The sequence below is a fragment of the Loxodonta africana genome, chromosome 9 (assembly GCF_030014295.1).
Source record: "Loxodonta africana isolate mLoxAfr1 chromosome 9, mLoxAfr1.hap2, whole genome shotgun sequence".
NCBI classification, from domain to species: domain Eukaryota; kingdom Metazoa; phylum Chordata; class Mammalia; order Proboscidea; family Elephantidae; genus Loxodonta; species Loxodonta africana.
Window position 1 is genome coordinate 68085862 of NC_087350.1, and position 13672 is coordinate 68099533.

Below are 13672 nucleotides of genomic sequence, written 5' to 3' on the forward strand. Positions count from 1 at the left end.
CCTCTCTAGCTATGAAAGTCCTGGATGGCATCTTCTTCCAATATAAGGCTGTTGTCTGCACTGAAAATCTGTTGTTCAGTGTAGCCGCCTTCGTCAAGCATCTTAGCTAAACCTTCTGAATAACTTCCTGTAACTTCTGTATCAGCACTTTCTGCGTCTCCTTGCACTTTTATGTTATGGAGACAGCTTCTTTCCTTAAACCTCACGAACGAACCTCTGCTGGTTTCAGACTTTTCCTCTGTAGCTTCCTCACCTCTTTCAGCCTTCATAGAGTTGAAGAGAGTCAAGGCCTTTGTCTGGATTAGTTTTTGACTTAAGAGAGTATTGTGGCTGATGTGATTTTTTATGCAGATCACTAAAACTTTCTTCATATCTGCAGTGAGTCTGTTTTGCTTTCTTATCATTCGTGTGTTCACTGGTAGCACTTTTAATTTCCTTGAAGAACTTTTCCTGTGCATTCACAACTTGGCTAACTGATGCAAGAGACTAGCTTTCAGCCTGTCTCAGCTTTCGACGTGCCTTCCTTACTAAGCTTAATCATTTCTAGCTTTTGATTTAAAGTGAGAGATGTGCAAATTTTCCTTTCTCTTGAACACTTAGAGGCATTGTAGGGTTACTGATAGGCCTAATTTTGGTATTGTTATGTCTCGGGGAATAGGGAGGCCTGGAGAGAGGGAGAGAGATGGGGGAGCAGTAAGTTGGTGGAAGTGTCTGAACACACATAACATTTATAGATTAGGTTAGTCGTCTTATATAGGCATGGTTTGTGGTACACCAAAACAATTACAATAGTAACATCAAAGATCACTGATCACCATAACAGATACAATAATAATGAAAATTTTGAAATATTGTGAGAATTACCAAAACGTGATACAGAGACACAAAGTGAGCAGATGCTGTTGGAAAAATGACACCAGTAGACTTGCTCCATGCAGGCCATGCAGGGTTGCCACAAACCTTTAATTTGTATATTAAAAAAAAAAAAAACCAGAATCTACAAAGCGCAATAAAGTGAGGCGCAATAAAATGAGTTGTGCCTGTATAAGTGGTTCAAGTTTGTGTCTACTTCTTGTGCCCTCAAGCAGTACTTCTTAGGTAGTTGGAGCAAGGTATAGTTGTAATTGAGCAAGTCACAGTGTAAACACCATGACTAAACTTTTTTGTTAAAGAATTTATAAAATAGTTTAAATTGATCTTCTAGATTGTTCCATACGTTTTTAGTTCTGCCGGTTGATTTATGCTGGCAAATTCTGTGTCAGTGGCTGTTGAAAGTCCCCTTTTATTTGCAGAAGTTGCATTTGTCCGAGTCGTATCTTTACCCTCTGGTCATCATAGGAATTTGACATCGCCTTGGAGGAATAGGCTGTGAACCCAGGGTCGCTCCCCAAAAGTGTTCTACAGCCTGTAATTACCCTGGGTTATACTAGAGACTATAGGAGTTTTCCCAGGGCCGGAATAATAGGGTACTTTCTAGGGATTTAAAAATGCCAACAAAGGAGTTGAACTGGTTCTTGGTTCAAAATGGTAAGCTGTGAACTGTTAGGTTATAAGACATGGGCTAAGAGCATAGGAATTCCTGGAGCTAGAGAAATTATAATGGTCGGGGTCCAATTATCAGGGTATGCAAGGTGTGATATTAATGATATTGTTCGATAACTTCTGCATTCTGTTGGATCATCTTTCTTTGGAATGGGCGCAGGTATAGATCTCCCCATCAGTTGGCCAGGTAGCTGCCTTCCAGATTTGTTGGCATAGACGAGTGAGCACCTCCAGCACTAAATCTGTTTGTTGAGACATCTCTATTGATATTCTGTCAGTTCCTGGACACTTGTTTTTTGCCAATGCCTTCAGTGCAGCCTGGACTTCTTCCTTCAGTACCATCGGTTCTTGATCATGTGCTGCCTCCTGAAGTGGTCGAACATTGACCAGCTCTTTTTGGTACAGTGACTCTGTTTATTCCTTCCATCTTTTGATGCTTCCTGCATCGTGTAATATTTTCCTTGTCGAAACCTTCAATATTACAACTCCAAGCTTGAATTTTTTCTTCAGTTCTTTCAGCTTGAGAAATGCTGAACATGTTCTTCCCTTCTGGTTTTCTATCTCTAGGTCTTTGCACATTTCATCATAATACTTTGTCTTCTTGAGCTACCCTTTGAAATCTTCTGTTCAGCTGTTTTACTTCATCACTTCTTCCATTTGCTCTAGCTACCTATGTTAAAGAGCAACTTTCAAAGTCTCTTCTGACATCCATTTTGGCCTTTTTTTTCTTTCCTGTCTTTTTAGTGACCTCTTTCTTCTTGTATGATGTCCTTGATGTCGTTCCACAACTTGTCTGGTCTTCGGTCATTAGTGTTCAGTGTCTCAAATCTATTCTCGAGATAGTCTCTAAATTCGGGTGGGATATATTCAAGGTCATACTTTGGCTCTCCTGGATTTGTTCTAATTTTCTTCAACTTGAACTTTTATATGCGCAAGGGATGATCTGTTCCACAGTTGGCCCCTGGTCTTGTTCTTACAGATGATATTGAGCTTTTCCATCATTTCTTTCCACAGATGTAGTCGTTTTTCGTGTTTATTCCATCTAGCAAGATCCACGTGTATAGTCACCGTTTGTGTTGGTGAAAAAAGGTACTTGTGATGAAGAACTCATTGGTCTTGCAAAATTCTATGATGCAATCTTTGGCATTGTTTCTGTCACCAAGGCCATATTTTCCAACTCCCGGTCCTTCTTTGTTTGTAACTTTTACATTCCAGTTGCCAGTAATTATCAGTGCATCTCGATTGCATGGTTGATTGCATTGACAGGGAACTTCCAAAAATTCAAGGCTGATTCAGAAAAGGATGTGGAACAAGGGATAACATTGCTGATGTCAGATGGATCATGGCTGAAAGCAGAGAGTACCAGAAAGATACTTACCTGTGTTTTATTGACTGTGCAAAGGCATTCAACTGTGTGGATCATAACAAGTTATGGATAACATTGCGAAAGAATGGGAATTTCAGAACACTTAGTGAGGAACCTGTACTTACACTAAGAGGCAGTTTTTTGGACAGAACAAGGGGATACTGCGTGGTTTGAAGTCAAAAATGATATGTGTCAGGGTTGTATTTTTTCACCATACCTATTCAGTCTGTATGCTGAGCAAATCATGCCACAAACTAGACTATGTGAAGAAGAACATGGCATCAGGATTAGAGGAGGACTCATTAACAACCTGTGATTTGCAGATGATATGACCTTGCTTGCTGAAAGTGAAGAGGACTTGAAGCACTTAATGATGGACATCAAAGTCCACAGCCTTTAGTGTGGATTGCACCTCAGCATAAGAAAACAAAAATCCTCACCCTTAGACCAATAAGCAACAAATCGGAGAAAAGATTGAAGTTGTTGAGGGTTTCATTTTGCTTGGGTCCACAATCAACACCCGTGGAAGCAGAAGTCAAGATATCAAAAGACTCGTTGCATTGGGCAAATCTGCTACAAAAGACCTCTTTAAAGTGTTAAAAAGCAAAGATGTCACTTTAAGAACTAAGGTGCACCTGACCCAAGCCATGGTGTTTCAGTCGCCTCATATGCATGTGAAAGCTGGACAGTGAATAAGGAAGACTGAAGAATTCAGGCCTTTGAATTATGGTGTTGGCAAAGAATATTGAACATACCATGGAGTGCCAAAAGTACAAACAAATCTGTCTTGGAAAAAATACAGCCAGAATACTCCTTAGAAGCAAGGATGATGAGAGTTGTTCTGACATACTTTGGACATGTTATCGGGAGGTACCAGTCCCTGCAGAGGGACATCATGCTCGGTAAAGTAGAGGGTCAGCGAAAAAGAGGAAGACCTTCAGTGAGATGGATTGACACAGTGGCTGCAACAGTGGGTTCAAACATGGCAACAGTTGCGAGGATGGTACAGGACCAGGCAGTGTTTTGTTCTGTTGTATGTAGGGTTGCTATGAGTCGGAACTGACTCTATCGCACCTAATAACAACCATAACATCTGCAAGGTGGAGCCCTGGTGGCACAGTGGTTAAAAGCTCAGCTGTTAATCAAAAGGTTAGTAGTTCAAATCCACCAGCCACTCCTTGGAATCCCTACGGGGCAGCTCTGCTCTGTCCTGTAGGGTCACTGTGAGTCAGAATCTAGTTGACAGTGGATTAGTTTGGTTTTTAACTGCAAGGCAAGACTCACAGATCAGTAAGACTTGCCCCTGGCCCCACCACTTTCTCAGCTGACCTTTCAGCTAAACCCCTGCTTGAAAGGCTATAGCATTGCCCAGCTCTGTAGGATGCCATTCATATTGTGATCTGTAAATGGTGCCCCCTGGAGTTGTGCAGTGCACAGCCCAAGGTGCCATTCAAAACAGCCCTGCCCATACTCACACTGCTTTTCTACTAAACCGTGGCCAAAGATTCAGATGTATTGGGCAGCATGGAGAAATAGGCACACAAAGGAAAATGTTATCCTGTAGCAGTACAAAATCATGATGCTTGTGGAATACTTCATGCTTTCCTGGTCATTACATATCAGCCATCTAAGGAAAAGGGCAACGTTTGACAAGATTAACTATAATAGCCAAGAAGATAAGGAAATGTCAGGGTTTAATATTCTTTACTCCAGAAGGGTGAAGGTCTGAGGGGCCAATATTATAGTCACTGAAATCTTTATGATAAGAATATCTTAAGCTTATGTGGGCTGTAACATGATCCTTAACTCCTTCAGAGTCAGAGAAGACTTTAGAAAGAAGAAAATAGAAGGGCAGGTAGGGATTGTGTGCAGTTATTTGGCCCAATTTCATCTGTTTGGAATACCTTGAACTCCTCCCTTTTACATCTCTTTTTTAGTTCTGACTTTACTGTTTTAGAACTTCACATTTTAACCTTCGAATCTGTATTTTGTTTACGAATGTATTTTTTATCTTCTTTGTAGTCTGGATACTCAAAAAGCTTATTATTCACTTTGGAGTTGTGAACTTCCTGGAGAAACGCTGCTACATCTGGTGGCAGGTCATAGAGCACTTTCTGAAGGAGCGGCAGGAAGCTCTAGCACCTTGGCCAGTTATCGGGCTTGGAAAGTTCTTGTTAAAAGTTGATAGCAAGGTATTGTATTTTAAGAGCATGGCAGTTTTAATGGGGTTTATGTATTTCATGGGTTGAAATATTCCATTTCATGGTATGTAGCATTTTTAATTGTTGATAACACATTTAATGTCTAGTTCTGTAGTGTAATTTTCTTTTACTGTCTCCTATAGTGAAATTTTAAAGTTTGCATTACGTTTAACATAAAGATAAGATGGATTTAGTTTAAATAAGCATTGAGTAATTTTTTTTTCCTTCTTTTATAGTGAAATTTTAAAGTTTGCATTATGTTTAACATAAAGATAAGATGGATTTAGTTTAAATAAGCATTGAGTAATTTTTTTTTCCTTCTAAACAATGAGAGAAAGGGCTCATATGGAACACATAGTTCAGCTTCCTAATTTTATAAGGACCAAACTAAGATATAGAGAAGTTGAGTGACTTATCCAAAGTCATATAACCAGGTAGTAGCTGGCTCAGTTCAGTGATTTAGGTTACAGATATGCTAGATCCTAGGGAAAATCAGATGAATCTGGGAAGTCAGATTTACAAGTTCAGTGGCAGAAGGTCAGTAGATACAGCAGTTCAATTTCTGTTTAGTGGCAAGAGACAGCAGTTCATTGTAATTTAGAGGCCTAGTGGTTACGAGCGCGGACACTGAATCCAGAATCTGATTTCTGATCTCTGTTCTGCCTACTAGCTGTGTGACCTTGGGCAAGTTTCTTAACCTTTCTGTGCTTTGTTTTCCTTATCAATAAATAAGTGTAGCAGTACCTACCTCATATACTTGGTTGTGAACGTTAAATGAGTTGATATATATAAAATGCCTAGATCAGTGCTGTCTGGTACACAGTAAGCACTATATTTGTGTTAGCTTATTTGTGTAGGAAAAGTATGTACAGTATACAGTGGTAATAGTAAGAAATGATTAATTGTGATGGGTAGTAGGAGAGGGAAGGTTTTACAGAGGAGGTGATGCTAGAGCAAATTTTAGAGCATGAGTAGGAGTTTATTAGACATGGCAGGAAGAGAAGGTAGATGGAACAGTGCAGAGGGCCCAGAGACTTGTACAGTGTGAATTCTTAGGGAACACAGTAAATGGACATGTTGGAACATATGAAATGATGAATGGTAGAAGGTAAAGCTGGAGAGTTAGGATAGACTGGAACAGGAAAGTCTTTGTGTGTGCTGTGCTGAGCCTGTTGTACTTCATCACAAAGCAACTAATTCCTTTAATGGTTTCATCATGACTTAAATACAGTTATGTGAAACCAGTGTAGATATGGATTGAAAATAGTAACTGGAGTTCACGGGAGGGGAAGTAAATCTTTATAACCTGTTACTGTTGAGTTGATTCCGACTCACAGCGACTCATCCTTAATAAAAGTTTAATGGTCAAAGGAAATGAATATGATACATCTTCTTACATATTACCTGTCTCCCTGAAAGCTTACCAGTTTTAACTCCACTAGCAGAGCATATGGGAATGCTCATTTCCTTGAGCCCTTGCCAATACTGAGTAATAAAAAAAAGGCCCTTTTAGTTTGAGTAAAAATGGATATCTCAGTGTTGGTCTCCCCCCCACCCCAACAATTTCTGCATGTATAATTGAACAACATTCAATTCTGTCTTAATTTGAAATTTTTTTTTTTTTAATAAAAATGGAGTTGACCATCCTTTTATATACTTTGGCTATTTATATTTTTCTTTTTGTCAGTTGCATGTATGCTTGTTCATTTTTTCATCTTTTTAAATGAGAATCAATGGCTTTTCACAGATAAAAAAAAAAAAAAGTCATCTTATCCCTGGTGTTGGTGTGAAGGTTTATCTTACTAGAGCAGGTATAGCATTTCAAACTGTTTGACTCATAACTTTAGTCAGTTTCTTTCTCTTACCACTATCAAAAGGGAATCTTTTCAACATTCCCATGTCCTTGTACTTGGAATGCTTAATTTAGGAAAACTGAACAGTGTAATGTGTCAGTTGAAGTTCTGGGGGCATCAAAAAATATTGTTACGGAGGCCAAAACCAAAACCAGATCCACTGCCGTTGAGTTGATGCTGACTCATAGTGACTCCACAGAACAGAGTAGAACTGCCGCATAGGGTTTTCCAAGGCTGTAAATCTTTACGGAAGCAGGCTGCCATGTCTTTTTCCCTCAGAACGGCTAATGGGTTTGAACTGCCAACCTTTCAGTTAGCAGCTGAGTGCTTAACTGCTGTGGCACAAGGGCAACTTTTTATGGAGCAGCCTTGTAAAAATTTACCATTTTTATATTAATTTATAAGCCAGTCTGTCCTTCAGAAAGGAAGAAATTAAAATGAATGAGACTACCGTTTTCTGCTATATAGAGCAATACATATCAGGATAAATGGCAGTCCCAAACTAAATATTTGTTTAATTATAATTGATGCCAAAATTATGTTGTCTTTAGTATAACAATATATTTGAGGTGTGGCTTTGGGGGGAAAAAATCTGTTCTTCGTTGTTCTATTAAATTTTAATTGATTAGACCAGTGTTTCTGAAATGACCCATGTACAAGAGATTATTTGAAGTGTGTGTCTAAGCATGCAAAGAATGTGCTTTAGGGGAAATTCTGAAAGAGCATTTATGATCATTCTGAAATTATACTTTTTAAGACTTCTTTGTATCGCTAATAACTCCTTAAATCCTGTGTCTACTGGTTTTTAGATTATTAAGTATTCATCAGAAAGAGTTTTATAGTATTAAATATTGTGAGGTTCAGATGAGATGTTTATGAGAAGAAAAGCTGGATATTATATACAGAATAAAAATATGTGCATAAAAATTGGAATGGAAGAAAATGCACCAAATACTAACAGAATGTTAGATATGTCTGCTTTTTGACCAAGTGTTCACTGTTCTGAATGAGCACAGGAATGTTTTTGTTTTCCGAAAAATGTGAAATAGCTGATACTACAAGCTACAACTACAAAGTTCAATGAAATTTGGTATATGAACATGAGTTAGTTTATACAAGTACTAAAACAAAATCCTTTGGGTCCATGATATGTGAAAGAATCCTAATATTTATTACCCTGGTCTTCAGAATTTGGTGTGACTATTTAAATACACAAGTTTTGAGGTTATTTTATATATTTTTAATTGTTAACTTACCAACAGAGCTTGTGGTTACCATCATTTCAATCAGTATATATTTTAAAGAAATACTACATTCTCTTGATTTTAAAACTTTGTTAACGCATTACAGTTTTTTTTTTTTTCTTTTGTAGTTTCTCTTTTGTCTGGAATAATTTCCTCTCATGCTCTCAGTGACTTTCTTTTCATATTATTGCATTCTCTAATGATATTCCACTGTTCTTATCTTCTCTTTCTCACCTTACCCCCCATCCTCAAGCTCTGGCACTGGCTAAATAAGAAGGTAAATGAACACATGGATGTTGGTGTTTACTATTGCATTCTGTAATTTTTCCCCTATATCTCCCTTCTCACACAATGTTTCTGTCCAAATGTCAAACTAAGTTTTGGTTTATTTGAGTTCTAATTATAAGCTATGGAAGGTCGTGAAGCCTGAATACTGTCACAATACTGTTTACAATTTGATAAAAACACAGCAAAGGCTACTTAGGAAGGGATGGTATCTCCTTGCCCAGGTGTTTGTAAGCAGGTTCTGTCTTTTAGTCCTTTTGTCCACTGTGAGTTATTTACGTTCCTCTTCAGCTCCCTATCGTGGCTCAGCCTGACACTCTAGGTTCTTTGTTTTGTGAGAGTACATCAGGCAATGGTTACTGAAAAGGAAAGAAAGCTCTTGTTACTTTTTCTATTTATGACATTCGCAGGGATTTTTTAAAAGGTAAATCTGTGAAGTATTTGTGTAAATTGCTTGGCTGCTAATTTTATATATTGTTTCTTTTTATAATTAGATCCCAACATTTTATTTTTAATTTATAAAAGATTGTAGTTATGGCCTATAACATCTAATTTAGTGTGTTTCTCAAGATATGAGATTGTAAATGTGTCACATGATTGGCATGGGATTGTAGCAAGTACCTTTCTAATAACTTCAATAAAGGCTAATCTAGATGTATCAGTAGTGTTGTACCTATGATGTAGAGTCCATATATACAAGTTCTTGACTTAATTTTGTCTGATCCCTAGGACAGATAGAAAGAGATAACATCATTTATATAGTTTTTAAACACAATAAGACTCTAAAATTCTTCAATGGAAATACTATAGCAGTCTTTAAAAAAAGATGCAGTACATTTTGAAAATAGATCAGAACGAGACTTTAGAGCCTAAAGATTACAACTTTTTTTTTCTGTTGAAATTGAGGAACGGGAGAACTTTTGATGATACCTAAAGTTTTAAACTATATAATGAAAGTAATATGGAAAACACACACACTGAAGGTTGGTTGTATGTAACTCCATTCTCTACAAAACTAGTATTAGTAAATGAGGTCAGTCCTTGGCAAATGGTAGTGCTGCAAACATAAGTCACATTTTCTTACTTTGATCAAAGTAGGTGGTTTTGAGTATCTCCCCAATTTGGTTTTGAGTATCTCCCCAATATTGGAATGAGGTTGTACTTAAGAGATGAGAGAAAGGAGAGCTAAAATTCATTAGCTAAATTCAATTTGATTTAACCTTCAGTGAAGTAAATGAGTGAGATTTCCTATTTCATGAGCCTAATTCATAATTGAATAGTGTGAGTTAGTTTTAAAAGATTCCCAGGAGATCAAGTAACTTTATTCTTTGATGATTCCACGTAGCATAGATAAAGCATTGGTGTAGGGTCAGAGTAACTGCTTGAACTTCTGAGAGTTTGTGTTCCAGGAAAGTAGACAAATAGTTGAGGACTATTTTATTACATTATATTTAAGGTCAGAACATTGCAGCTTTGGTGAATATTTGGTATGTAAATATGAATTAGGTAACCACTTCAGTTAATTGAAATGTAACGTCCCTATTTCCCAGGGCCTAATAATTCCTTAGTGGAAACCCTGGTGGCGTAGTGGTTAAGTGCTACTGCTGCTAACCAAAAGGTCCGCAGTTCGAATCTGCCAGGCGCTCCTTGGAAACTCTGTGGGGGCAGTTCTACTCTGTCCTATAGGGTCGCTGTGAGTCAGAATCGACTCGACGGCAGCAGGTTTGGTTTTTAATTCCTTAGTTTTTTTTTTTTTTTTTAGTATCTTATTGTTTGCACTAAGATTCAATTGCAACTAGAATTTGCTTAAAAAACAAAGAAAACCTACAGACCCAGAATATTGAAAAAGAAGAGAGGCTCAGTAGTGGAAAGACACTTTCTTAATAGATTGAAGAATAAAGCTAGTCAGTTTTTTTTTTTATTGTGACAAAAATATGTATCAAAACATTTTCTATTTCAGCCTTTTTTAGCTGTTCAATTCAGTGCCATGTTAGGCAGCCATCACCACTACTCGTTTCCAAAAGTTCTCATCAGGCTTCACAGAAACTTCAAAAAACCAAGCGCCATCGAGTCGTTAGTGCCCCTTAAACAATAGGCCACTCAGTTTTGAAGTTTTAGAGAATCTTTTGGTATAACTGTATGTTTACCTAGAAACCCTGATGTCGTAGTGGTTAAGAGCTATGGCTCCTAACCAAAAGGTCGTAAGTTGAAATCTACCAGGTGCTCCTCGGAAACTCTATGGAGCAGATCTAATCTACTCTGTCCTATAGGGTTGCTATGAGTCAGAATTGACTCAACGGCATTTACCAACATCTCTAAATTTAAAAAATGCATGTATTCATACTACATGACATTCAGGGTGTCATCTTAAAGTTACTTCCTTTCACCATTTAAAAAATGAAGTTTAAAAATTAAAGTAACTTCTCACAGCATGGAAAATTGGGGAGCTGATCAGAGACTGCGATTTCCACAGGCAGGGCAGTGATGACAGGTGCTGTGGTTTCCTTTGCCCAGACCAGAGCATGGGACAGGATGGGCCTCGTACAGCACCCCTGGCATTTCTTTAGGAATTGTCTCCATTCCCTTCTTCTCACCTGTTTCCTCTGTCCATCTTTTTCTATCTCTCTGTGTTTCTGTTGCCTTGTGAGTTTTATTCCATTGCCTTTTCCAGAGGGTTAGTTTTTTTTTTTTCCCCCCTGCATCTAAGTTTTCTATCCTCTTTGTTTTTTCCTCTTATTTGGTCGTTTCTTCTGTGCACCAACTCCCCCTTTCTCCTGTTTTTCTTTTCTTCTCTTGACTTTCTCCATTTCCCTTTATTCTTTAATGTGTTGTTCTCTCTCTTTCCCATTCTTAGGTCTCTTATTACACTGTCTCCCTTCTCACCCTGTTCTTTCACCTTAGCTGGCTGTAATGTAAAAATAAAAAAAATTTAGCTTATGTATTGAGCATCTTAACTGCTTTTTATTTATTTGAAATTTTAAATGAAATTTTTAACTCTCACTGTATCCCTTGAATGTAAATTTTCATTTCAGTGACTCTTAGCAGATTTTTTCCCACCCTTGGGTATATGGCTTGTGACAGGAAATAAAAGTGGCCCTACCCCTGGCTTAAAAAAAATATAAAGTCTGGGTTTGTCATGTTGATGTACGTGATGTATTTGTGAATATTCCATGTTCTAGACAAATTAAGATATCTATGCTTTTTAAATGGAACATCATTTATTTTTAAAATCTGTGTTTCATGGTAATGACTTTTCTAAAAAACACAGGCTTCCTATTTTCAGAGATTGTTATTTGTGAATAGATATCTGGTTTTACTTCTGAAATTATTTATGTTTTGGATGCCTGCCATGTGCCATGCACTATGTTAGGTTTTAAAACTATAGTCATATACTAGCCCTTTCCTTAGGACACTGTCTCAAAAACTAGGTGATTGTGAAACTTGAGTCAGTTTCATTGAGTTTAGAATTACCTTCAAAATATGATATCTGACCTTCCATATCTTAGAACCTGTTATTACTTTTTTTAATCCCTACCTTGCCTTGGATGCTTTGGTAGCATGCACTGAAAATTAGCTCTACTGTTTGAAGCTATAATTGTCAAGGTTCAAGATGAACTTTTTATCTTTGAGTTCACTATAGCATTAACCTCGTAGTGGCTGTATCCTTCCTAAAGGGTAGATAAGGGGGAGACAAGCTTACAGGCATTGAGTAGAAGATAAGAGCTCTAGAAGTCTATTGAAACCCAGTGCCATAGACAAGTCTATTAGGTTCATGAAAATACTTCCTTCCATTTGGATAAAATAATTAGTAATCTATGTTCATTAGAAGTGGATAGAATCAGAACATTATGATGATGATGATGATTTTAAACTCACAAATTCCCTTTGGTTACTTGGCAGTAAATGGCCAAAATCCAAGCATTTTAAAACTATAAGAAGCTTAATATAGACTTTTAAAAGTACTGTTCCTAAAGAGAGGGAAAGGATGTAAAATAATTTCTTAACTGTGCTACTTGAGTATGCAGAAGTTAATTTTAGCAGAGCAGTTTAAAAATTTTCTTTGCTCTTCAATGTTTTATTCACTGTTTGAAGAGTATAATTTAGATTAAATAAAGAATAATTTGTTCAGCAGTGCTGCAGCTCATGTTGGGTTGGGGTGCAGTGTGATTCAGCTCTCGTTGATCTAATTAATTTTAGTTTTAAAACATTAAATGGTAGCCATGCATGGCAGGAATCTTAAGATTATTGTATATTCTTAAAACAAAAACTTTTTTAAGTGTAGGATTGTTTTTTATTTTGAAAGATGAGGGAAATTATAGTCAATATAGAATGTCAAATAACATTTAGAGAGATTTTAATTAGTGATTAAAGAATAACCGTTAATGTGATGATTATTTTTCATTTAGTTACTTAACTATAGTTACTCATAAAGCTTATTTTTAAAAAAAAGATTTCAAGTGGAATATCAGATTTTTAAAGTATTTTATCATGAGATATTTCAAATATAAAAAGATGTAAGGAAGACCCATCTTGATAAAACGTTGCCTGAATAATTGAAGCCTATTTTGAACCCCTCCCAACATCTGTCCTGTAACCTCTTGCCACCCAGGGTAACTATTATCCTGAATTTGATAGTTATCGCTCCCTTAACGTTAGATTTTAGTATTAACTGTTTTGTAAACGCTAATGAAATCAAAGGAAAAAAATTCATGTTTTTTTAATGTAATTCCTATTTTAATTTGCTCCTCTTTTATCTGTATATATAATTTAGGATATACCTGTATTATAAGGGGCATTCTTATTCTAGAGTCATCTGTTTAAGTGTGATGCTTCTTTTGCTAATTAGCATTAAAATATCATGAGATATGAGGTCAGCTAATGGAATGTCATTATTTTGTTTAGAGTAGTTACTGTGCTTTAGGTATAATCTGAGATGTGAGTTGCCACAATATGTGAATTCATACATAGATACAGGTTTATGTCCAAATTGACTGCATTTTCTTGGGTATGACAATAATGAACTTCAAATTACAATAGTTAATTTTCTAAAGTTGCTTACAGCTTTCACTGTTTTAATCATTATGCCGTAGTTTGCTTTGCAATGCACAATATCCCATTTTGTCTTCATGATACTTGAATACATTTTTTTTATTAAGCTGAAAGATAATTCTTTTTCATTTC

General features: G+C 36.7%; 1 protein-coding gene across 4 annotated transcripts in view; it reads left to right on the forward strand.

The window, feature by feature from the left end:
* TMEM245 (transmembrane protein 245) overlaps nt 1-13672 on the forward strand; it is a 103981-nt gene that overhangs the window by 41389 nt on the left and 48920 nt on the right. For 2 of the 4 annotated variants that reach the window (XM_023545067.2, XM_023545066.2), the window contains exons 6-7: nt 4931-5100; nt 8460-8483. In XM_023545067.2, coding sequence (XP_023400835.2) covers nt 4931-5100; nt 8460-8483 — 194 coding nt within the window. The remainder of the gene's footprint in view (nt 1-4930; nt 5101-8459; nt 8484-13672) is intronic. The other 2 variants (XM_010587768.3, XM_023545068.2) reach the window with 1 other exon arrangement.